This window comes from Falco naumanni, chromosome 6, assembly GCF_017639655.2.
Source record: "Falco naumanni isolate bFalNau1 chromosome 6, bFalNau1.pat, whole genome shotgun sequence".
NCBI classification, from domain to species: domain Eukaryota; kingdom Metazoa; phylum Chordata; class Aves; order Falconiformes; family Falconidae; genus Falco; species Falco naumanni.
This window is the reverse complement of record NC_054059.1, coordinates 28,708,252-28,735,489: the sequence shown is the minus strand read 5'-3', so window position 1 is coordinate 28,735,489 and position 27,238 is coordinate 28,708,252. Positions and strand designations below refer to the sequence as shown.

Sequence of the window (27,238 nt, the reverse complement as noted above, 5' to 3'; positions counted from 1 at the left end):
GCATAAGTACGTTAAATACATGACAACATCTCACAAGGAAAAGCCCAGCTGAGGAATGCCAGCACGGACCGAGCAATTCCACATGTGGGACTGAAGAATGTATGCACAGTTAAGCTGGACCACGATTTCCAGAAACTGTATTTATGTGCTTTATTGATTTGTATTTAATGAACTAAAACCCTAAGTGCCAAACTGAAGGCTCAGTGACAATTCATACTAAACAAATTAGCTACTCAGATCATTAAAACACTTGAGAGCTGCTTTACTTCCTTCTGTTTATGCTCCACTAATCTCTCCACTCTCTCAGTCTGATAAAGTAATTAAAAAAAAATCCATTCCACTTTCAGTTTCTGACCAGAGAAAGCATCATGAGTTTACAAGCTACTGGGATTTTTTAAAATGAGAAATATTATTTCCCATATACTTTCAGTAAATAATCCCAGTGAATTTAGGGGTATCAAAGAGATCTGCAAAATTAAATAGGCAAGAATGTAAACCTAGTGTCTCTGCTTCGGAATACTCCCAGCCTCACCTAAGGAGTGACTTGGCTGGAAAGTTATTTATCGAAACAAAGAGGCCAAGTGACGCACGAGTGCCAAAGACACGGCAAGGACAGCAGGGAGGGTAATGCCTAAGTCAGTTATGCAAGTGGGGAAGCACAGGGTGAAAGGACGGCAGGACTCTGCGGGACACACGGCGGCCAGGCTCGGAAAGCTCATAAAGAGCTTTGGCAGGAACTGGCCGCGCCGCCGGTGATGGTGAAGCCAGGCTCCGGCAGCACGGGCAGCGGGACCCCTCGCCTGGCACGCCGTGCAGCAGGGCAAAGCGCCCAGCCGTTTGCTGCCGAGCTTTGTGCTCGCCAGGCACACGCACCGAGCCCACGGGATGCTGAGGAAAACAACAAAAGAGCTTTGATGCTTTCTCTGCCATCTATTCTGATTTTTAATGCTGGGTTGGTTGTTTTTTTCTGGGTTTGCTGCTGAAGTGCCCACGGACAATGAGACTATTGAGCATTTACTACAGCTTGAGATTAGTTTGGGTTTCAGTTTCTGCTGAGCCAGCTCATTTCCTTCCACATTCTTACAGGAACAGATGCTAAAATATAAACAGGCAGTCATCACCATAAAAGCAGAAAAAGGAAGATTCTTCATATAACAGCAGTTAAAATTATTCTTTTTTACAGCTTTAGTCAGAACCATTCAATAGCTTGTTCCTGTCTAATTACGTTACATTAAAGAGCAAAGGAGCTATTATTTTGTCTTTTCTTTAATAACAAAAAAATCCCACATCAACACCTCAAAATATCAAAACCCAAACCAACCAACAACAAAACTGGCCAAACTGGCCAGATTAAAAAGAGTCAAAGAGGAGCTAAATAGAAAAATTACTTTTGTCTCCTCCCATCACACATGACTGCAGTGCTGCCTTCAGACACCAAATTCAATTCTTGCAACAATTAGTCGCAAAATTCAAGGTGAGTTGAAACCGCCAGATACACCAAAAAGTATCCCTGCACTATAATCGGTTCCTCCCCCCAGGGGAAAACGAAGCAGATGAATAACCCGCAGTTAATAACAAGCAGCTAGCCATCCCTGGGCTGTGACGTCAGCAAGGACGAGGCGACGGCAGCCCTTGTTTAAACACCAGGCCCTCGTGCCACGACTCAGGTCAATGCAGGAGCATCTCTTCCCCAGGTGCTTTGGTACCCAGCAGCAGCAGCTCAGCATCCCCAGTGCTGTGTCCAGTGCTGGGCTCCCCAGTTCAGGAGGGAACTACTGGAGAGGGCCCAGCGGAGGGCAACGAGGATGCTGAGGGGAGTGGAGCATCTCCCTTATGAGGGAAGGCTGAGAGAGCTGGGCCTGTTCAGCCTGGAGGAGGGAAGACTGAGAGGGGACCTTACCAATGCCTGCAGATGTCTGAAGGGCGAGTGCCAGGAGGATGGGGCTGGGCTCTTGTCAGTGGTGCCCAGCGACAGGACAAGGGGCAACGGGCACAAACTGCAACACAGGCAGTTCCACCTGAATGTGAGGAAGAACTTCTGTACTGGGAGGGTGCCAGAGCCCTGGCACAGGCTGCCCAGAGAGGCTGTGGGGTCTCCTTCTCTGTAGACCTTCAAAACCCACCTGGATGTGCCTCTGTGCAACCTGCTGTGGGTGACCCTGCTTTAGCAAGGGGTTGGACTAGGTGATCTCCAGAGGTGCCTTCCAACCCTGACCATTCTGTGATTCTGTGACCAGAGCCCTGCTCCACCACACCAGCCACCCTTGTCTTTCCAACCACAATTACTCCCTTCGTGATTACTCATGCAAAACTGCCTACAGTCTTCTGGAAACTAAACTGCACCCACCAACTTTATCCCTCTCAGAAAATCCCCACATACGGCAAGGTGCTCCCCCCTGCAGCTCTGCTGTTCAGATGTTTTGCCAGCTAGATGGGCAGTCTGCAACTCCTCCAGGCACTTTTACATACAGATATAATATCCATCATCCACTAATGCTTTTAAAATGTTGGATGCTTCTCATCGGCTGCCCCAGATGGGCAACTCACCACTTGGCAAGCCTGTACCTCCTCAGTGCCTTTGCCAGCCCACTGCTGAACCTGCAAATGCCATCTCCTCTGGTTGAGGGAAAAATACATTCATACAGGTCAGAAAACAGAAATCATGAAAGACTGAAACCACTGATTCCCCCATCAGGCTGCTTCATTGCTCAGCACAAATTTTTCCAGGTTGCTAAAACTCTGAGAACTAACAAGCTATGAAGTATAAACATGCAATGTAAATATACAGGCAATATATATCTCAGTAGGAGTAATGACAAGAAATCACTGATAAAACTTAGGAAGACTTTCAGAGAAATCCTTCCAAATCATCAGCTTCTGGATTTGAGACAAGTGAAGTAGGTTCATGGAGGTAAAAACAAGGTTCATGGAGGTTCACGGAGTAAAACGGATTTAGCTCACATGGAGAAGAAAGTAAAGGTCCCTGCTGGCAGCTCAGGTCAGAACCAGGCTCTGCAGTATCTTACTGACCACAAGCTAGTGGAGTTTCAATCCTGCCTGTAAAGAACAGAGAAAACGATGCAACTTCCTATTGCCTTTGTCAGTTTATTCATAAACACTTTAGTATTACGTACATTTTGACCACCTGTGCATCCCCTGCACAGTATCATTAAGGTGTTGTTTGGTTGTTGTTTTTTTTTTTTTAAAAAAGGCCCAACATATTGGGAAATGTAGCATCCTAAATGAAACAATAAGCTCCCAGGGCAGCTCTTGACAAACACAGGATTTAGGATTTAAAGCCAACCACCCTCCCCATCACCAAAACGCTCAGCACCGATGGAGGACCTACGTGTTCGCACCACAATATATATTTACGGGCACAGAGGGACTTCACGCAGCCACCCCACGCAGCCAGACACCCACAGGGTGCCTACAGACTGACTGACGGCAGCGTGACTCCCTGCACCCAGCCAGGGGCTGCTGCATGCCACCAGCAACCTCCCCCCCGGCCACCCACTGCATGCCCCCTCACCTTGCCCCTCTGGCCCCCGCCGGCTCAGCAGGGGGGTTCCCTGGGCCAGCCCCGCTGCCCCATCCCTCCAGCTGCTCCATTACAGCCCCGCGTGAACCAGGAAGTGGATGCAAGCCAGCAGTTTATTTTTAGATGACTTTTTTTTCTTAAATACGAAATGAAAACACATGCACAAACCATGTGTTCACCCTCACTCTATCCAGTGACGAGTTTTACATTTTACATCCTTCCAACACTTAGAAATTCCTGGGTGGTGATGGAGAACAGATGTCACCGTATCACCCCATACGTTTTCATTATCCCCCCTCAGCATCCTCATTCCTACGCAGGCAAAATAGGAGTCTCACAAACACTGAATTAAGTCTCTCCACAAAGCAGGCAAAGCCTGAAGAGAGAGCTTGGAGGGGGAACGCACCCTTAGCGCTGCTACAGCATAAAAGCAGGCAGGTGGCTTCACTCTCAGCTCGTCTCCCTCTTTCCCTCCTCCCCAAAAGACATCCAGGCTCAGAACATCCATCCAGGAGAACCAGCAGAAGATGCAGGTCACATCTCCAAAGCTTTGCTGCATATGTTTCAGAGAAAGAAGAGTTAGTGTGGGATTATTTGTCCCTTCCCATGAGTTCAAACACTGTTTAGAATCTCTACTAGCCAGGAGTTGGCTGTTGTCTCTTCTGCAGCTCCTCAGACACCATTACTTACAGTATCTTTAGTACATAGTTATATTAGTATAGTTAAATAAGATATGGGGGTCTTATGAGACACCCCAAACTTTAGTTTCAGAGGCGCAGGCAGGTAGAAAGGGTTGAAGGGTTTCCAAGCAGCTGATGGTTTTGCAGTCTACAGCTCCCCAGGTCGAATTTTTGGAGCTAGGAGACTACCGTGCTGGTCACCCATCTACCGTGGGAATTTCTGGTACAGCACTTAGTTTCCCTCAAAGGTAAAATAAAGATAAAAACTTGAAAGATCCCCCTAGTTTTCCAAAATGTGTCTATTGGAAATTCACAGATCTTTCTTCAAAAAAAAAGGGGGCACTAGGTCAGCACACACATATGCACACCTGTAGGAGCAAGACTTCTGCATCAAAGAGAAGAAAACCTTCAAGGAGCAAATACATTTACGCAAGACCCAATTTGTGCCCACAGCCTGACGTAGCTACATATTCAGGCTCTAATGGCAAAATTATCTGCTTCAACCTCTGTTCAAAGAGAAGCCCTATGACAGTGGAGGGCCACTTAGATGTGAACATTATTAATACAGAAATTTCTGTTTCTAGAGCTTTGAAAACCCTAATTAATCACAGCATGGGGTTTATGAGTGATCGTTTGCAAATGCCACACCACCTCCGTGCCACTCTGACATCACCGGCGATGCCTCATCCCAGGCAGAAAAACGCCCTCACTGCTTGCTGGACACCATGATGCTTAGACAACAAGTGTAAGCTCTCATTTTGATGGAATCAAACTTGAAAGATAAAGTGAAGCCACTTGAAATCATAAGAAGGTATCTGCCCCAGTTTTAGCATATCACTACTGATTTTTACCTCCAAGACAAGCAAAATTTGGTGGGTATACCACACAGCAGCTCAGGGATGGACTGGACAGCTTCAAGCAGTACGAGACTTGGAAGACAAAAGCTTTGCTCCACAACTCCAACAATAATAAGATGTTTATGAACATAAAAAGGTGGAGGCTAAGACAGCTGGGTCACTTCAACCACTCAGTGGTCCTCTGCACTAGGACGAAAAGTTAATTCAATGCAGCCTTGCAGAAGCCTTAATTTATTCAAAAATCTTTTGGAAAGGCTGGCAAATACTTTTCTGTGTTTTAAGAAACAGAGCTGACATGGAACATCTTTTCCCAGTCCAACCCAATGAACACATGGTAAGAGACAGGCTGGCTTTACAGCAGATTACGTTAGCCAACAACCATCCCTTGCTTCACTCTCACTCAGCCCTCCTGGCCCGCCTCAACCAGCCAGACTGGGTTTTCAAAGCAGGTCAGCGCACTGGGGTGCCCAGAAGGGACCAAAGCCAGCTGCACGCTGACATGTGGATCAGGCATGCTGCAGCCCAGAACCACCTTGGCCAAGCAACTAACTCATCCTGTCCTCGATGGAGGCTTGACCTCTTTTGGGGATGCCAAATGGGGATGCAAGCAGCACTGCTCTGCTGCCCCAAACCACCTCACCTCATGTGCTGCTGGTAGTGGCATCCTGAACGCATCACCACAGAGGGCAAAGCTTTCCACGCCTCTGCTTGCCTTATTGCCAGAAAATTTTCCTACACTGTTCACAAAAAATTAAATATTTTGTGGCAATTAAAAAAACCAGAAAAGCATACTGGTGAGAAGAGCCCTAAGCTTTTGCTACACTGGAGGCATTTTACAAAAATATCACTGTAAGGCAGCAGGTGTCATTAGCCACCTTGTCCATGTTTTATCCAACTGTGTACAGCACCCATTCAACACTCCCCGGCAACACACCAAGGTGTCTGGTGCCACATTTAAGTAACTCCTTGCTTAAAAAATGATTTTATGCAGAATGACGGGGAGGTGCATTTGCTGGGCAAAAAGGGAAGCCTTATGCTGTGCCCCCGTATCGTGAAGGAGACTTGACTTTAAAGCTACTTAACTAATGAACAACACTGCAGGGAGCAGCACGCTTACTTCACATCATCACAAAGCATCACAGAAGCACCACAGTCAGCTATGATCTATTTCCTTGCTCTGCAGAAGCAGCACCTTCCCCTTCCTGCTGCCCAGGGCTTTGCCACACCACTTTGCTGATGGGCTGGATTTGAAACTACAGTGAAATCAGCCTCCTGCTCCCTTCCCACACGGGACCACCCATAGCAAGGCAGCTCCTTCTCGGTTCTCCACCAGGGTGGGCACAGAGACCCACTGACACCCACACCCCAGATTTCCAGCAGCTGTGAGCAGCACCAGTGGGCTCAAACAGGCTGCCCGCCCTGTCCAAGGAATGCTGGCGCAGAACCCCCACGCCAAACACAGGCAAGTTGCCAAGGGAAAGGCATTTAAGAGTCACGATCCCACCTTTCCAACCTCCAAAGAAGCCTACACAATTCTCCAGCAGCCTATTGGACTGTGCTTACTGCTGCATCCTTCACTTTACAGGTCCAACATATACCAGAGAGCTAGCAATTCTCAGCTAATCAGATTTCTCTGCAGACTGACAAATGGCTCCCAATAAGAATGTAAAAACTCCATAAAATAAACAGCCCCTGTAATCAACTTGCTCGATGTAATGCAGTAAGCACGCAGAAAGCTCGCAGGCTTCATTAACTCATTTGATTGCACTTTGCGGCAGCATCCTGGGGGGCTGGCGGTGGCACCCCAGCCCAGGCCGGCTGCAGGAAGGCGCATGTTCTCGCTGGTCTTTGCTCTTTGTGCTCCACTAACACTGTGTTACTTTAAAACTGAATTCGTGGCAATTCCTAGCGTGCTCACCAAATGCCACAGCTTAACACCAGACGGTGAACACACGCTCACAAAGGACGCCCTCACTCCACCATCGGACCACCCCAAACTGGAAACTTCTTACAGGCAAGTCCTTCCTACCTCCCCAGCCTGACCCGAAACGCATGAACTGACATCATGGACAGGGTGCATCAATCATCCTTGCCATGAAGACCAAGCACATCTCCTTGCTACCTTGCCCCTGCAGCTGTCACATTCGGTCCCTCCAAACTCCAGATCCTATGCATTTTACCTCAAAACATTTCAGAAAGCTCACTCATCACTGAGAAGAGCTTCAGAAGCCTAATGATATCACTGACGTAGATACAGTGTCCCTCCTCCTCCCCACCACAGCGCTCGCAGTGACAGCAGGGCACTGCACACCCCCAGAGCCAAACTGCCGAAGCCAGTGAGCCAGGAGAGGAGCAGATGCTGTACAGAGAGGCAGGCGGAAAGTCATGACCTCCTCCTCCATGATGGTCTTCAGATGGCCTTAGAAGGTGACCAGGATTTCTAGCCAAAACACTGGTACTCTTGGAGATCTGCCACCCCAGCTGCTGAGCAGGTAAAGGGGTCGGCGAATCTGCCACGGTCCCCACCTAGGTGTAAGAGAAAAGCCCTGTGCACACAATACTCTTACTGCAGCTATAAATAGCCATCTCTGAACCAAAGTTGTACACATTGTACTGACACTCCTTACTTAATAGGATTTGCCAGGGAGCCCAAACTAGCTCTGGCTGCTGCAGGGCAGCCTTGCAATTTTCGCAACACGTGCATACCGTATGGTGCTATGACCTGGGGGGGCCGGGCACAGGAATAATCCCCATGTTTTCAGTGCCCTGGTCACGCTAAGGCAGCAGGAGACTCTGAGAAATTCCTGAAGGGTTGCAATGCGTTTCCATGCACAGTACAATGGGGAGAAAACTTCCAGGCTGATGTTTGGATGTAACAAGCTTATCCCACATTTCTGTATTTCATACATATCTGTATTTCAGAAGCTTGTTTCTCCTACAAACGGTGTTTCTTTCTCCTTTGTATTAATCATTTTTTATAGTGGTAGAATAAGACAAAAACTGATGCTCTAATAAAACACAGTACCATTTATAGAGTTTCAAATAATGTAAAATACCAGATTCTTTTCCTACTCAAGTTTATTATGTTATCTCACCTCCTGTAAATAAACTAATTCAGTTCTCCCACTGTCAGTATTGTATTCAAACAAATGTGTAAGATAAAAATTTTAATATCACTTATCTTTTTTCCTCCTAAAGAAATCCCACCCTGTTTAGGTTACCACCTTTAAACCCTAGATGCTGACCTGAGCACTGTTAACCAAATAAACAGTTACCGTATCAATCCCACCCCACCACCTTTGCCTTTGTGTTGTTTCACAGACTGCCAGTGCTGCTGGGAATCGGGTCCAGCTTGTGCCTTGACCCTGTGAACATGCACAAGATGTACCCCCTGCCCTGGGTCCCGAGGCTGGGCTCTGCTGCCCAGGCACCTCTGTGGGATCGCTTCACCCAGCCCTGCCCCATGCTCCATCACCTGCCTTCCAGAAGCGAACACCCATTGCTTCCATCACCTGACAGAATACTCAAAAACCTTGTCCACTCATCTGCTGTGGGGAAAACCAATACTGACACTTCCATCCCCAAAATGTCAAAGTGCCAAGGTTATTTGTAAGTCAGAAGTAAGCAGCCAGTCTCCTGACTGCGCAGCCACCTACCCAACCTTGCCCTACCATTGCAAGGGTTGAGCATCACCCTGGCACCCTGAGGCTTGAGCCACAGAGCAGGAGACAGCAAGACTTTATGTTGTACAGATGCAGAACGAAAAGGTGCCTTCTGGTACCTTATCACATCATCCCCATCATCACTGCCTCACAGGCAACAATCCTAAGAAAGGAATGAAGCAGGAGTTTCATACTGCGTATTCCCTACCAGCCTCAGCTTCCTTCAACTCCTGCGTGACCACAAGCAGCACAGAAATCATGCAGGACAATTGCAAACACTCATCATCCATGTGCTAAGTATTGCAGGTCACTGACCTGACTCGCCCAGGACCAGCTCTCCAGCGGGCTTGTCGCTCCAGGCACACTGTCTCCAAGGCTTAGGGATGCAGTCTCTCTGTGCAGCACTTCTGTGTTTTTTCTGGGATGAGGGTTGGCTATTGGGAACACTGGGAATTTGTAACACAAGAATAATAAAGTTGACCTCAAGCTGGTTCAATACACTATTCTGGAACTAAAGTAGCTAAAACTTGATGCATAATTTTTTCCTACCACAGTTTTAACTGTCATGGAAAATGCAGTAACAAAGGAAGGGGCTGGCTCATGAGCTAACCTTACCTGTCTGCACCTCATCTGCTTCTTCAGTATGTACTGTATGCCACGGCAATGATATACATTGTGTTTGCATGGCTAAGAACCCCAGGCAGAAGTGCTTGTAAAGAGACATGTAGTTTAAAATTTCATTAAAATGGCTATAATACAATCACAAGTCACTCAATGCACTGGAGGCTGAATGTTGCTAAGGAAAATTATGAGCCTCCCCCTGCAAATTTCTTTATCTACTCGCAACAGAGAAAGAGCCGGTAGTTTAACAACATCTTTATTCAGCACATGTACTAGACCAGAATAAGGTGATCATTAAATAGTTTAAAACAAAGACGCTCACAAAATTTAATAAGCCTCAACAAACCAAGTGAAACAGGGCTAAGAGGCTCTACCAGCTACGCCTTGCACTTAGTCCCCCCCTTAGGAAACCTTCTAGAGGAGTTGCAAGGACAATCTTCCAATCAAGAGGATTGGAATCCAATCCAAGGACTATCAAGAGCTTCCACACAGCATGGATGACGGACAGGTGGTTCCTTCTGCAAAACCCGTTTTCTTTATTCTGCACAAGTGGATAGTTCAGCTCAAGGGGAAGGAAAAAAAAAGGCAGAAAGGGAGGTAAGGGAAATGCTTGAATATTAGAATAGGCAAACTACTGAGCTAGAAAATCTAGATTAAATTAAGCATTCCTACAAATTTCAATAGAGAAAGGAATGGCTCCCATCTGGAAGCTAGCAAATTAACTTGGATCCTGGTTAAGAAGACAGCACCAGTGCCTGCTTCCACAAATGTAAATATCCAGCGTGCACTTGCAATCCAATCACAGGCTAAAAATACAAGACAACTCAGAGTGAAAATCTGATTTTGTCTACCATCTTAATGGGAAATAAAACAATTGCTCTCTGTAGACACAGCAATCTGGACTCACTCTTCCTGCTTGGAGAGATGCTACAAGATGTCTTTGTACCATGAAAGTCTTTCAGCTGTTTCTGATTGCAAGGCGACAGCTCACGTCTGGGGCCTGACTTTTCCCCATCATACTTTGCTTCTCCATCTCCTTTTCCATCCTGTGTCCCTGGCTGCTCCACTGTACTGTCCTCAGCTCTACGTTTACTTAAAACATTTCATTTGGTCCTTATTATTAAGAGTATTGTGGTTCCTTGTTCCCCAAGAGGTTATTCTTTGGCCTCCCCATAACAGCTGAGGTGCTCCTGCTCTCAGTGTGCAGATGGAGAACTCAACCACAGGCAAGAACAAGGCTCAGGACTAAATTTAGCCCAGGAGAGGACAGTTTCTCTGCCAGCGGGAGAAGTAGACTAGGAAGGCAATTTGGAGCAAGAGCCTGTTTTAGATGCTCCCTGGTGGTGCTTACCTCCCTCTAGGCTACAGAGAGAGCCTGGGGAGACCAGGCTTCACCTCTGAGCATCATCCCCCAGGGCTTTCTTTCAACACTAAAAAAGGAAGGAAAAGCCATTACAAGTTAATGTCATCCATATGGTTCAAGAACTGACACCACAAGGGAAGTTTTAGGGTGTTCCACCACCAGAAGGCATTCATGGAAAAAGGATGTTTCTTCATGGATGAGAGACGGCCTTCTGTGATCACAGCAGGCACAGCTGAGAGTTTTAAACTAGAGAAACAAAAAACAACCTCTAGAGACAGGAAAATCAGCAAAATCAGTTAATTCTCACATCGGGTTTTAATAAACAGACAGGGGGGCTGGCAAATGTGGACAAACCCCCACATAATATCATCCAAACTTTGGAGAATAAAGAACATATTAACATCAACAACAGCAGTCAGATAGGATGGTAGATAATCAGCCAGAAATCCACAGATGATGAGCAAAAACTGAGATGAAGGATTAACATACTGATACTGGGAGCCAGGGCAACACAACAGAAAAGTCAGGAAGCAGAAGGAGAAGAAATTCAGGAGGACAGCAGTCATGGCTGGCCAATGGTGCTAAGGGGTCAACACTGCTTGGGAGAAGGGGGAGCAATGGCACGGGTTGTCCTACGCTCTGTAGAATTTACACAGGAGTGCAGTGTAGATTGCAAGGTCCACAGCAAGGTGAAAGTGCTAACAGGACTTATCTTACTATGGGACTGTAATTTCCCAAAATATTCAACTGGAAAAGCTACTATTAACATTAAGAGCTGACCACAGATATTCCTGGAAGAAGCAGACAGCCGTTGTAATCCTCCAGCTGCTGAGCTAAAAAAAGGGCAATACTAAATTAGACACTGTCAGTAGCTGTAAGTACTCAAATGAAAGTAACTCTGGAGGCGATCATAATCATGTAGAGGTGGTTTAGGTAGAAGAACACTCTGAAGTGAAACAAGAAATTAATCTTTTCAATTTCCCATAAGTTTTGAGGAACCAAAGGAACTCGGCACAGAAGTCAACCGGACAAAGTGCTCAAGGACACACTTCTAAGAAGTGTTAATTAAAACACATCTATGGCAAAGATTTGAAAAAAATAATAATTGGTACTTACAACCCAAATCAAAGTGGGGGAGATGTCTAGGGAATGAATCCCAATCTAACTGGAGAAACCATCACCAAAAAAGGGATTTTAGGACTAAGCAGACTGCCAGTGAGGAATGGAAAGGAAGGGTTGCTGGGCAGACAGCTGTGTCACGAAGGTCAGGAAGCAAAGGGGTAAAGAGAAATTGCCAAAGTCAAGCAGAATTAGATCATGCAAATAAAAATAAAGAGCAAAGATCAAAATGTTCTTCAGTGATAAAATTAAAAACCCCCAAAAGAGTAAGGAAAGTGGCAAACGAGCAGCACTTGGCTGATGCATCTTAAAATAAAAGCAAGGGAAGGCAGAGGAGCTTTTGCTGTAACCACATCAGGATGGTGAACTGCAGATGGAAAAAAATAAAACCACTGCACTGACAAAAAAAAACCCCCAAACTATTCAACAGCCTGTGAGTAAGTTAAAACCGAAAGTGGAGCAGTTTCTAGTCAGGGAGGGAGGTTAACAGCCTCTCAGCAGGGCAAGCACCCAAGAGGGGACCTGCTTGTTCGGGTTGGAAGTCTACTCCCTGCTGACTGCAACAGCTAGAGATGGGGCTTTGCAATCCACATGGCTTCACGAACTGCTGTTTTGAAACATGCTGACCACCAACAGCTCACAGAGAAACTAGACAACAGGATGATGAGAGAGTTTCACGATGTGTGGAGAAAACTATCTTAAAAATAAGATTAAATGGGATTAATTGCCACCTGTAGCCTTATCTTGCAGCACCCACAGGCAAGACTGCTCTTGGTGCCCTCCTTCAGCATCTCCACATCCCTTTCCAGCCCCAGCATACCGTCAGCCCTGTCTGACCTGCTTTGGCAGGAGCTGGAGCACAGGCTCCCACACCCAGAGGTTTAGAGGAGGGGAGGGTGCTTATTTTTAAGCACAGGTCATCTGAGTCCTTTTGGAACAGGCACTAAAGCTACACGACCAAAACAGCCATATCTGTTGCCACGCAGAAGCAGCCTGTGTCATGTTTACCTACTAAAATTTGGTAGCAAATAAGCTAAGACTCAAACCAAGCTTTGCTCTGAATAACCTTAACATAGCACAGATGTCTGCCTGGAGTTCACTCCCGAGCTCCAGCACACCGAGCAAAAGCCAACTGCATCATTTATAAGCACTGTCATGACTGTTTCTTCCACTGCATGGAATTAAGAAAAGGTGATTAATTTACCTGATAAAGCTGGGATTAAAAAAAGCAGGCGGTATGAGCCAGCGTTTAAGCCTTCTCGTTCTCCAACAAAAGTGTTGCTATCAGAGCCCAGGGTTGCCTATTAGGGATGAGAAAATATTTCCAAGTGCAGAGAAAACACTCTGTAGCTCCATCAAGCCAGTATTCAGCCATACGTGCAGTAACTGGCTTTGTGCCTGCATGAACTCTCCTTGTTGAGAGTTAAAACTCAAAACCTCTGCAACAACAGAGCTGCCATCACACAAGTCAGGGAAGCAAACCTGTTGTCCATTATTATTATATTATATGATTAACCAGAACAACTTAAGGAAAGGGTAAGAAGCTATATGAATAACTCCATGACTTATGCCCAGCTCCACTGCTGCTCACCAGCTCCAAGCCGGCTCAACTGGGCGTACAACCAAATGTATCATTGCTATTCAAAGTAATGAGAAACAGCTTAACCTCTAACCTGAGGTCAGATTTCGAGGACATCTCCTCAAACAGCAAGACAATTAAAACCAGCACTAGCACATTGGGAAGTCCACAGCGTCAACAGACACTAGAGGCTTTTTCTGAGTCAGTCGTCTCCATGCAAAGTGGTACGTAATGCTGACTTGTAGCTGTAAAAATGTTAAAAATGTACAAGTTTACAGAATGTATGAGGAACCAAATTGGACTCTCTTCTGCAGTCTTGCCTTTTCTCTCACAAATCACTGCATTTTAAAGCATTCAGTCATCTCCCTAAATTCAGCTGCAAATTCAGCTCCTTAACTAAGTGCTGGGAAGTTCTCCCTCCGTACCATGCAGCCAAAAGGAGAGCTTTGGAGAAGAAAACCTGGATGTAAGCAGGTATTCCCATTACAAGGGCTACTCCAGACAGTAAAACCATCAACAAGTATTTTCACAGGCTCTGCACATGATGCCACCAACTCAAAAAGAACAGCACTTGTGACCTGCCACCAACAAAGCTCTCAAGCATCGGTATTCACAGATTAAGCATGCATCTAAGCGCGCAAATAAATCCAGTCAATCCCATGATAATTTAAGCATGTGCCTCAAATGAAATACAAGACTGAATGTTCTTCTGGCTCAGGGCAGACTTTCACATCTTTCAGTATGAGAAGAAAGCACAATGCTGAAGCAAAGAAGTGGACTGAAAAGAAGAGGGCTACAAATCACAATTTATTTTGTTATCAGCGTCTTATCTTTAAACCAGTCTTGCAGGGAAAGAACGGCAGGGAAGAGGCTCAAAAATTGTTTCAAAGATACTACTGCACTGACTGGCTGCTAGTAGATTAATCATTTAGTGTCCACTTAGCAATAACTGTAATTGTTTTGGAAGACATTCATATTGCAAAATTGTAAGAGCACATAGTAGGAGTTAGTCAAGTCAAATCTAACAATTTTTCAATTTACATTTCCTTTAGATGTGTTATCTCAGTACAGAAAGAACCAACTTCAAGGAAAAAAAAACCCCATAATGTGAATAAAGTTTATTGATTACCCAGACAACAAATCCAGCCCAGCAACTTGAGATCTCTCCAAGGGGAAAGAAAGAGATGGTATTTACAGAAACTGCTCCTAACGAGAAAACCTTAAGGCAAGGAAGGCAATCCTGAGAGCAATGAGTATCAGTTTTTATAAACAACTGTTTGCTGTTTTGCTTTTATAATTGCATTTCCCTTTCTAACTAAAGTCCCTATGCGCACCCCTCCTCCAGAAACACCCATGGCTAGGCTAGGGTGGCCAGAGCCAGGTTAAATCGCAGTAACTACGAGCAAAGCATGTTAAGCTCTGCTTAAGCTCACTTTGACAGGAACAGCCTTAATTTTCTCAGTTTAAGAAAAATCCTGCAACAATCAGTGGGACTGTCCTTTTCCCCTCGGTGATTTGAGCAGCACAGTTTTGCACAGAGCACCATGATGGAGTATTCTATTTCTAAACTGAAACCCAGTGTCCTAAGTAGGTAAGTTTATCGCTGGGCACTGAGCCCAAGGAAATAACTTTTCTTTAAAACAAACAAACAAAAAAGCAAAAGCTACTTCTCCCAAGTCTCCCCTCCTGACACACTAGTTTTGCTGAAAGCAATCATGGAGAAGTCTCCTTTGGTGGACCTGAGCCAGCAGGACTTGGGGAACCAACACGGGCCAATGCCCCTTTGTGGGGTTTCATATGGTTTTCTGCAGACTGAAGAAACTCCGTCCTGCGTAGCTAATCCTCATTACGCTCTCTGTGTTACAGCTGCAGGATGCGGAGTGTTGAAGCTACAATACTTGGGGTGAGCAAGGAAACTTGACCACGTGGCTGTTGCAGTTTCTACAACCACTTGGCTCTGCAGGTACTGGATTTGCTTTCATCAGACATGAAGTACCTGCAGTTCCTCCGCTGTGAGAGACAAGGAGCTAAAAAAAGAAAACAAGAGCAGCAAGCAACTATGGTTTAAAGAATGCTCTGAACTGAACTACAGCTAAGCTTGCATGCAAACAGATTTGGGTTTCCTGGACAAGCAGCCATGACAGGAGAGGAATTAAGTAAACAGCCATTTGCCAAATACGACTTTCTAAAACAGTTTGTCAGAAAATGGCAGCTTTGGTGAAGTGAAGCAATAGGATGGAACAGACATTCTCACAGCATCGCGTTTTTATTTAGAGAAGACAAATACGAAAAAAATATATATATATATCTTGCAGATGGCCTGTCTCCGAGTGGCCCTGATAAAAGCCTCTGCGCCCTGACTCCAGGCCAGCCACATTCCAGCTCCAACTGCACAGCCTGCAGAAACATCAGTGGTAATTAAGAGAAGCCAATGGTAGCGATAAGCCAGACCTCTGTAAAAGAAATTCATGCTGTGCTGATACAGGTCTTTTTTTTTTTTTTTCTTTCACTTTTTGGTGGACTAACATGGTAGGCTCCTTATAAAGACAATTTCCAAGCACTTCACAGTTGCTCCTCCACTCTTGACTCACTGAATCCCAGATGGGACTCATGGCATCTCTCATCCCAGCAGGTCTCCAGGAGAGTGCTAAGGACTTCATATGTGGCCACCATGCAGATATTGCTCTTCCAAATTGCCACACAAGCGTCTGAAAGGCAGCTCCTGAAAATATGCTCCTATCTCACAAAAAGCATTGAGAACCACTAATTTAGTCCAACACCTCTTGATCCAAAGAATTTCTCCAAAAATTTCTGCATCCAGCCACCACCCATTTGGCCTACGCCACATGTTTTCAGAAGATATGCAATCCTGACCTAAAAGCCCTCAGAGGATGGAGAACCTACCATAGCCTGACACAATTTGCTCTGAACAGTGATGTTCCTCCACCGTTAAGCAGGTGTACAGCACACAGCTCTTTGGGGAGAGGAAGGACAGGGGAATTTGATCATTTTGTACCATCTCCCTCTCGGTACCATACATAGCTCAGCGCTCACTTGTGCGGCTCACTGGAAGATTAGTTGGCTTGTTCAGACAGGCAAGGGTAGACCCTTAAGACGGTTAAGTGATTTGGGGCAGGATGATCATCTGTCTCTGCCCTGCCCACAATTAACTGTTCCATGGCCCTCATTGGTGCTAGGGCTAAGTGCTGCTGGGGGAGCAAGGGAAGCAGATGAGATGAGCCTCTTCCAGCATGATCAGGAGCACCCATCGTCCCTCAGCTTCCAGGGGTTTAAAGAAAGTTGGCACAAAGGGGGCCGATCCCATCAGTACTCCAGAATCCTGCGCATCCCACCCAAAGCTCAGTGTTTCAAACAGAAATTAAGCAACAAAGCTTTGTGGCAAGCTAATAAATCATGTTGTGTATCTACGTTCAGATGGTCATAAAGAGCATGACAAACTTAAAACAGCCTGCAAATTTCCAAAATTAAATGGTTCTTGGTGTTACAGAGGTCAGCCATCTGTTCAAGTGCTCATGTTACAGTTAATTTAACCTTTCTTCTTCCGCTCTCCTCTCCTGACTCAAGCATACTCCCCAGGAAGAAGAAAACACAGCTGAAGTCACCGCACTTAAGAGAGCTCTCTTCTTCCACAAAGAACCACCCACAGAAAACACATTTATGGTTAGGACAGACTGTGGAAGCAAAGGAGAAAAGAAAAGTGGTGGAAAGCAGCAGTATGTTATCCAGGTCTCACAGGACAGCCAAAGCCTGCAGAGAGCCAAGACTGCAGGTGATGTTCAGAAGAGAACTCATCAGGCACTAAAAGCTGCACTCAGCGTCCCTGCCATGGCAGGAGACGTCAGGACCTCCAGCCCATCTTTCTCAACCTCTGCTTGGGCTTGCAGGGCTCCTAGAAAAACTAGAGAGCGTTGCAACATCCAGCTTTACACTGTCATCTCATGAAATGGAGGCCTTCACACTGAAACATGACTGCTCGTAATGGATTTCACATGTATTTCTAATGTAACTATTTGTTTTTAAAAAATAAACATTTAAAAAAAAATTAAAGCAGTCTGGAGTTACTCAGCAAACAAGGCCAGCCCCAGGCTGAAACTAAGCTTACAGTGAGAGAAGTGGGCTCCGAGCTGTGTATGGTATGAAGAGAGATGACACAAACCATCCAAATTCTGCTGTTCAGCATCCTTTCACAGCCTGGCTTATTCCAACCTTTCCTCTATTCCTTGTAATAAAAGGGGTGGAGGGGAGAAGATGATGAGTTCTGATCAAGCTGAAGAATGAGGGAGACAAGGAGACAGAGCCAAAACAAGCTATTTTCAGGAAGAAACCAAGCCTGGGCAAGGGAAAAGTTAAAAGTTCAAAAGAAATGAAAGTGGGTGGATGAGAATGAGTTGGTCTTCTGCAACTGCCAAACCCTCCTGAAATGCCTCTTCAAGGAAACTGGCCAATATACTTCAGATCACGGGTAGCCCTTGTCCATCAGGACCTCTCTGGCACAAAGGAAAAGGCAATACACGCACCTCTACACCTCCAGCTTTAAGCTGGGAATGATGGCTTCACAGGAGACAAGGCAACACGCTGCTTTATTGTGCATCATTTTAAACCAGGAGTTGGAACAGGTTTTGATGGAGGTATTTCGATAAAATTCTGTATAACAGAGACATGGTGCAGAACTACCTACTGAGTTAAACACAGCCGAGTTTAGATGGAGAAAAGTGCCACCATACTCACTTGGAAGCCCATCTAGGAACAGGTGTGAATCCTTGGTATTGCAGGTGGCTTCATTCAGAGGAATAACAGTGAATGAACTATCTGGAAAAATTGCCATTCATTATTTCCTAACACCTCCAGCTTAAAACCTTAGCAGCCTGACCTTTGGGATGAATGTAAAAGCAGTGCTACAGCACCAAAACAAAATATTTTCCTGTTTTTTTAAGGTCAATAGAACCCATATTACTTGAAGAATGGTGGCCTAAGGGGAATCTGTTTCACTGCAAAACTGTTTAGGCAGCTGCCATTAGTTTAAAAGCCCATTTTTGTTTAATGACTGCAGTTTCACATTCTCCCAGTGTCATGCATCATAACTGTCATCCCTAAACCTTAGATTTATGAAAGCATCCAGCAGCACCATTGTACTCAGAGGTCTTCTGATATTCCCATTATTAAACCACTTCTTGCAAGTTTTGACTTGCACTTAGGTATAGCAAACCATGGATTCTGCGTGGGTGCTGTCATGGAGCTGGACGCTGTTCTGCTCTCCCGGGGTGTCTGGGAGTCCAGGCAGAGCCATCGTCACCCTCAACCAGGGCATCTCACAGAGCACGGGAGGCTGAAGGGAGAAGGATCCCTGAGATACAATGAGAAACAAAATCAAACTGTTAGATTTGTTTAGACAGAAATAGAACAACTCCCTTGCCATCGTGGGAAGGATTCAGGAGGGACGGAGAGCAGGGTAAGGCCCACTCTCCTGCTAAGACACACTTTATCCAGGGTGCAGAGAAAGCATGTAGCTGGAAGGGAATGCAACCACAGAGCTGGCCGACATCTGGAAACAACTGAAGAACCAGACAGTCTGCAAAACCAAACCCTCTTCCTCAGGGACTCAGCCTACAATCTTTAAAAGCACACTGACTCAAGAGGACAACCTGAAGTAATTTCCCAGGTACTCTATTCAATATTTAGTACCTTCCTGCTTTGAAATATCTCTTGCACTTCCTATCTTCCATCAATCCTCCATTCAGCTGCCACTTTGCAGGTAAGTTCATCTCCCACTATCTTTACAGTGGTGAACAGGGACCATTCCATCCTCTTACCTGATTCTAAGTGAGGAACAGAGCCTGTCAAATACCTTTGGTCAAATTTAGAACAAAAAACCCAACCAAAACAAAAGGAAAAAGTGTTTTTCCTCAGATACAAAACACTTAGAAAGTATATGCAAACTCAGGGAAGATACTCCTAGTATATTCTGAAACCAGTCTGCTGAGAGCTTTGAACCCGTAAGTTTCTATTTTATACTCCTTTATTAACATATCTATTTTATGCTCCTTGTAACAGCGTTGAAATATTTATTTTGCCAGACAAGGTATTTTAACCTATAAGAAGACTTAAAAACAAACTGTCTTAGTGATTCCAGTATAAATGATCAGAACTAGGTAATTAACTGCTCTGACATATAGGTAGTAAGGGCACATAACAATGAAACATGATATACGTCGTTAAGGATATATGCCTTAACACGACATGCCACAAAACAACTTTTTGATGGTAAATCCCTAAAAGGAGATTTCCTCCACAAATTACAGAAATTAAATTCTTCCTGAATTATTTTTTTCCTGGCATTTCATTGAAGAAAATCTCAAATTATATTTTCCTTGAAATTCAGTGAAGACTGAAGATTATATTTTGTGGACTGAAAAATTCTGCAGTTGAACCCACCTTTACTGCAGTAGATTCACCACATTTTATGACCACGTTCCATTAAAATCAAAATTGAGACAATTCATTCTCAGGCTTTAAGGTGTAAGATAGACAGACAGACAGCACCTAGCAAAGAAAATCTCTCGCACCCCTCCTGCACCAAAGCAGGAACAGAGATACCAGCTGGGATCTGCAGCACTGTCCTCTTCCAGCTCTCCCGTCCTGCCTGCACTTGAGCGGAGCAGTTCAGTTGGAAGGGACCTACAATGATCATCCAGTCCAGCTGCAGATCCTGATGCTTCATCCCAGACAAGAAGATTTAGACAAGGGGCTGATGGCCACATCTGCTTCCCCCAGCGATACAGGGCAGCTCTCTGGAAGGGAGCAACTGGGATTTTTGCCTGCTAAGAGACAAGATCTTCTAGTAACCCAAGGGCAGTATTTTATAAATACCAAATGCCTACAGAGAAGGAAATAAAACTGTCTGGCTTAGCTCAGACCCTCTTTGCTCACACAAAATGCACCCCACCGATGCTCTGCTGGAACATCACCAGAATGCCATGCAGGAGGAAGGCAGTCTGGACAACGACCAGCAGATGCAACACTTGGTGGTGTCAGGGGGGGGGGGAAAAAAAAAAAAAAAAAAAAAATCAACCCCTCAGCCTCCCACAAGCCCTAAACCAAGCCCCCCCCCCCCCCCCCCCCCCCCCAACTATTACACCAAAGCAATGGAGCCCAAGCCCCTGGCCGCAGCAGGAATGCAGCAACAAAGCTGCAGCTAAATGCTCAGGCCGGTAAGTCTGCGAGTGGTTAGCTAGTGAAATGGTTAACTTTGCCACCAAAACACTTAAATACAGCTAAAATACACGTTAACCATAAAAACGGGTACAATAAATGAGGGGTGTTGTTCTTTTTTAAAAACCCAAACACATTAGATAGATCAAACCCCTCAAAATAGGATGGGGTTTTCAGCCTTAACATTTCGAAGTTGTTTCCTGCCTTCAAGCCTGGCTATTCTCAAAACCACCACGCATCCCACGTCAAAATTATTCACATATTTTATTAAGGCAAAATTGACAACTTATGTGCCTCTACCCTAAATGGCATAACAGAGATCAGACTTCACCAGCTGATTTCCATATCTAACCCAACAGCTCATGGTCAGCAGGGAACAGGACTGAAAGACTTGGCAAGAAGCTAGCTGCGATGCTGCGCTGGCAAACCTCCAGCATCTTCTCATCCCTTCAGTGGACACTGTGCTGCCCACAGCCAATGGCGAGGCACCCAGCTGCTCCCATCGGCTTTTTTTTCTGTGCAAGGTAGAAGTAATTACTGAAATTTATTCTGCATTCCTGGTAATTAAGGAGAAAGCTGTAAAAATCCCCATCGCTAATGTCTGCTTCATTCAAATGAAGGCTTGCAGGGGATGGAAATGCTTATCTGTGTCTACATGTGTTCATACTCACACAACTGGAGACCACCCTTGAGACAGCCGTGGCTGCTCATGGTAGCGTTCCCACCAGGATCCCGGTGCCTTTGGGTGCCACGAGCCACTCAGAGCAATTAAGCTGCTCACCAGCCAGGCCACCCTGGGATGCAGAGCCCAGGAGGACGCCCACACTGAGCTGCTCCATCACAATTCCTCTTCTCCTGTCAACCATCGCCTCTCCTTCCAAATGCCAGAAAGACTCCCAGCAACTCCCCCAGCAAGACAGTGCTGCTCTGCATCCCCTGCCCTGCAGCAGCCCCCCATCCCAGCAAACCCTGGATGTGAGAAGGTACGGGGTGGGCCACGTCCTTCCTTCCTACCGCGCTCCCCAGAGAGGGGACTGCACCCAGTCTGCTTACGGGAAATGATCCCTGGCCCATCATAACTCTTCTAGGCAATTCCTGAAGCACCAAAGCCACGCTGTGAAGCCATCTTTGCCCACACAGCTGAACCAAACTATGCTGGCTTTTAGTGGCAACTCCTCTGAGACCTATTGCAAAGGAAACTACTTTTGAGCAACTCCGTATTTGTCCCAGTTGAGGGAAATCACGCCTTACTTCTCACTGCATTCCCTTTCCAAGAAAGGCCATGCTGTTTTTTCCCTCCCCTCCTGGAAATGCAATACCTGGCAGTCCGTCCGACCCACAGGGATCCAGCCAGACATGCCATCCATAGATGTTTCTGCCTGCACCCCTCAGTCCAACTCAACCCTAGGGTATACATTTATTTTTGCTTTATCAGGGCACCAGGCTGCTGCAGGGTGATAAGGAAGAGAGGAACAAGAAAAGGATCCACACCAAATTACTGCATTTTTTTTTTAATTAAGAGGGGTGGAGCCTGACATGAAACCAGCAAGGTGGAGGAACACGAGTGCTGGTAGGATGTCCACAGGAGGTCTCATTTGCTTGAATTAGATGATCCTGCAAGGGCTTAGGTGGATGAAATCCACTGCGTTCCCTCGGTGGCTGCCCAGGTAACTTCACCGAGCATCCCCAAACCCACTATCCTCTTACACCAAAGCCCCTCGCTTACACCAAAGCTTCTCCCAGCAAAGTACCAAGTCCCTAACCATAAGCCAAGAGACCATTTTATTTCATTCCAGGCCTGGCCAACATGACGGAGGTCACATGAAAATTAAAGATGTAACAACTCACTGTAGACAAAAGGGGGGGGTGGGGAAAAGTGTTGAGCTCATGACTAATCTTTGCAGTTCTTGCTATGGACAGGATTTGTAGAGCTATGTTGATTTTTTATAAAAATAGTAAATCGTATTACCCCCATGCTGCAAGACCAAAGATTCACAATGATACCTTAATACAGCTTAAACAAAAATAGCACTACCTGAGTCAATCTGAGCATGATAATGCTTTGTAATCCCACACTATTAGAGGATGAACAGTTGTATAGCAGTGAATCAACATGAAATACTTGCATTAAGAGACACTCTTTTCATGCTATATAGCAACATCTATACAAAATGTAGAAGGCAGGTGGTGTTTGTAGGAGGCACAGAACATGACGGGGAAACCAGCGCTATTACAAAATAATCCAAACCTGGCTCCCCACTATCTTCCCGCTTGGAAATCCTGGCTAATAACTTACATTTTTAAAAGCAAAGCCTGCTTTTAATTTCCCCCACCACCACCACAGTAAAGAACTAATGAGAGAAATTTGAATTTTAGAAGCTTTTGAAAATTGGGCAACCCTGAAGTCTGTTTGCACCCAGGCAGAAGATTCATTCATAAAAACAAACATGGATGAACAGTAGTGTTGCACATCTATTCTGCTTTTTCTTCCTTAATATCCTTGAATGAGCAAACAGTATATATGGGAAAGTAAATGTGCCATACAACATAGAAAGCCTCAACAGCGAAAATACTAATAAAACCTATTTATAATAAAAATGTAGAAGACCAAGACTCAAATAGAAATCTTAAAGGTGGTAAGAAGGCAAAATGCAAGCTTTGATTAGTAACACATTAAACCATAATAAATGCTTCTTACTTTGTTACATAAGCCACTCGCACAAGGTACTTCATTTGCTATTGTGCTCCCCATTTGTTCTTTTTTAAGACACATTTTCCAATTCATTGCACTTTTGTGTCCGTCCACCCCCCCTCCCTCCCTGTGGTACAGCTGTATGTACAGCAGACATCTGGCCCTCACAGCTTCCCCCAGAGAGTTTCAGTAGACTGCAGGGAAGATAACAGCAATAGGTAACGACACCGAAAGGTCTCCCTTTCCCCAACAGGATTTGAATCCTCAAACCAGGGAATTTGCAGAGGTTGTGATGCAGAGAATACCCAGGAAAAGGGAAAAACAGCCGCAGATAGCCCCTTGTCTTGCCCGTTCCCTCCTCCTCCGCCCCGGTGCTCAGCCTGGCTCTGTTGCTGGTTTTTCCTCCCTGCAAAGCTCAGATGCTCACAGGGAGGGTGACCCCTGGGACCCTGGATATGGGGACATGGGTGGGCTGTGGGGAAGGCAGTGAGATGCTGGCAGGGATAGTAGAGGAGGAGCTGTGCCAGCAGGCACCAGGACTCAGGGACAAGGACATCCTGGTGAGGGGGGATGTCCTAGTGATAGAGAAAGTCCCAGAGCCAGGCCATGAGAAGGTGCCCATGGCCCTGCTCTACGTACAGGAGCATTCCCAAAAACACCCCAGCACCAATGGCAAGAGTATTCCCCGATTTCCATGCTAAACCACAGGTGGTCCTGAGGTATCTCCAGGAGCCCACCCTCCAGTACTGCATGTGACTTCCCATTCAAGGGGAGCCTCCTTCCCTTGAAAACAAAGGCTGCACAGGTTTCACCTCAGCTTTCAGTTTAAAAATAAAACATTCTCAAAGCCAGTTTGGAAGGACAGATCTGTCAGTCTTTGGTGGCAAAATGTTTCCCTTCAAAATTCAAGGCCTGGATGTTGCATCGACGCATGCCAACTCTGGACCGGAGAAGCAAGGAGCCCTGTTTCAGCCACAAAGCCCCGTGTCCACGCAAGAAACAGGCAGTTTCTGCTGTTGTTCATGCCATTTCACATCCCACCACCCTCTACCTTTCCTGGCTTTGGGTCACAACCACTCACGTGCTCCTCCAAAGCAGCACAGAGGCTACAGTGATGCCACTGCTGCGCCCCTCCTGCATCGCACCTGGGACCAGGACAGCCCTCATGCCTACACGACATCTCCAGCCTCCCAGCACAACCACCCCAGCAGCATCCCGCAAACTCCTGAGGCACAAGACCACCACCACCAGCATGGGTGCCCATTTGGCCATCGGGCCCAGGGCGGCCCTGACATGGGTCCGTCCCCCATCACATCTGGCTCCCCCGGTCTCCGCTGCTCCGAGCTGCTTATGTGCTTACAGGCAGAAACACAGGTAAGCAGCTTGCTCTGTCAGAGACCCTGTCAGGAGAGCACCTAAGTGCCTGTTCCTTCCCCAGCCAGCACCCTCACCTCCAGATGTGCTCAGCTGGGGTAAAATTCAAGCTACTTTCAGGCACTTTCACATATATATTTTGTTTTCATGACGCTATACTTTGCTCTGAAGCTACCCATGTGCCACCATCCATGCATTACGTTTTGGAAAACGCCCGGCTGGCTCAGCACCGAGCTGCCTTCAAGTCTGTCTCTTACGGCGTGCTAAATACGGATGGACACAGCCAACCCCCCAGAAACTGTTACACTCTGGAGATGTACCATCATACAGCATGGATCCTGAATTCCCAAACTGTGATAAAAGATGCACCTGAATTTGAAAAGACAAAGGGGAATACAGACCATTAAAGCAGAAAAAAATGTGGTGTGTGAACACCTGACACCTCTATACTCTGTTAGCAAAAGTGCTTCGGGAGCCCAGGTTTCCCTGAAAGACCACAGGACCTCCACACTTTTGAAAGCACCACCTCAAGGGACTATCCAGGAGAAAGAACCATTAACTGCGGCAAGGGCAGTCTGGAGTGTTAACGAGTATTTTTTACTTATCACATATTCAGGTGTTACCTAAAACAACAAGAAAAGAAAATCTAATTGTAAGTGCAATTTAAACTGACGGTTTAAAATTGCCTGGCCTTTACACAATTGGTGTTACAGCCACCCACCCCATACTCCCCTCTGCCCTCAGGAAAAGAGCTTGATTCATCTTTCAAGATCTCAGAAAGATCAACTGATGAATCAGGTCCCAATATAGCAATTACCAGTGCAAACAGCACGCAGGTTTGTAACACCCATCCAACCACAGCTGTGAGGCTGGGGGAGAGGAGGGGTTCGTAAGCTACTCACAAGAGCATTTTAGCAAAAGGCACAATGGGATTAATGATTTAGCCTTGTAAGACTCATGTTTTAGGGACATTAAGTCTTAGTCAGAAGAACTGTCTGGGGTGAAATTAGGTTCCCTTATACAGAAAACATGGATAAATGCAGTTTATTAAGTAGATGTTTTTGTTGATGAAAGACGTTATCGATAACAAATACATTGAAGGGGCATTGAATAATGCTGAATAAGCATTTTCTGGACAAAACGAACATGTATTTAGGGTGAACACCAGCACAGTACAACACACCAAACCCCAGAATCCTCCCCTGCTCCAACAACAAGCAAGTGCAGATGGCTGGATTTCAGCTGTACAGACACTTCACATCAACCTGGGATCACACATATCAAAAGGCACCTTATCTATGGAAAATACATTGATCTGGAAGATGCAGAAGTCCATTAGAGGTTTGGGACATTCAACTGCAAGTTCATTAGCCAGCCTGAATACACAAGAGCTCTAATAGCTTGTATCCTGTGCACTAGGGAAATGCAACTAAAGAATAAACTTCCTGAGCAATTAATGGGTAATGATATAATTTGGTTAATCTCATTGGAAAGAAATCTAGAATTGAAAGAGGAAACAGAGTATGTATTTCTCTAGAAACAATAAAAAAAATCAGCAAAGGGTGTCACAGAGCAGAGTCTCAGCTGCCCTTGCTGGAAATCGGCTCTACCACAGGAAAAGAAGCTGCGGTGATTTACACCAGTGGGAGAGGTGGCTCTCCAGCTGCAACCAACACATCGGCCTTTTTTAGCAATCTCATTCTCCTGCAGCTCTTAACTGATTTAATGTTTTGTTTACTTACAAATAAGGACCTAATGAAGTGCATACAAATGAAACACATGAAAGTCTTGGGTGCAGGCAGGACAAAATCAGTCACGCATGGCAGAGATTAGCACAAATTATGCAGCTCATTTAACCCTCTGGAAGTTGCATTCCTTTAGATTAACACAGTCGGACAAAACAGAAAGGAAAAAAAAACCCTAAGGGTACTCTGACACAGAAAACACTTTGCCCCACTGCACAAAAACAGGCTTTTAGTAAAAGATACAGTGTAAATTGTTCAGATTTTCCCTCAAGTCAAATATTTTTAAATATACAACATCTTTTTCACTAATCAAGTCTCAGGAAATTCATTCGATGCAAAGGTAAAGCTTAACACTTTGATGCCAAACCCCTACTCAAAGATTGGCCCTGCCGGCTTTAAAATTAAAGCATGCCACAAGCTCAGCAAGTGCAAACCTCTGCACCCAATGCAGAACAAAACCCCAGCGCTTGTATTTTCCATTACCAATTTAATTTTTCTATTACTAATTTAAAGAGTGCCTTGAAAGGAACAGGTTCTGGAAAGTACTCACCACCTATCTTGGAACCTCTTCAGAGAAAGTCCACAGGGCTTGATTGCCTGAAGGAGAAGACGCAAACCAAACACGCTTTACATTACAGCCTTCTTCCAAGTGACAACCTTCCCACCTTTTGGCCTCCCCTGTAAAAACCAATTTTCCCAGCTGAAAAAGAAAACAGAAGTAGTCTAAACATGCAAAACCCCTGCTCCAGATTTTACCTTACACTGAGAAACAACC

The 27,238-nt window shown here is 45.6% G+C and overlaps 1 protein-coding gene across 6 annotated transcripts in view; it reads right to left on the bottom strand.

The window, feature by feature from the left end:
• The window catches only part of HPCAL1 (hippocalcin like 1), a 67,466-nt gene that overhangs the window by 23,154 nt on the left and 17,074 nt on the right, over nt 1-27,238 (bottom strand). For 2 of the 6 annotated variants that reach the window (XM_040597435.1, XM_040597437.1), the window contains exon 2: nt 27,014-27,060. The exons of 3 other annotated variants lie outside the window; for them this stretch is intronic. In XM_040597435.1, the coding sequence (XP_040453369.1) occupies nt 27,017-27,060 (44 nt within the window). In that variant the 3' untranslated portion in view covers nt 27,014-27,016. Of the gene's footprint in view, nt 1-9,057; nt 9,187-27,013; nt 27,061-27,238 lie in introns of those variants that run through there. One more of the 6 variants, XM_040597434.1, reaches the window with a different exon arrangement.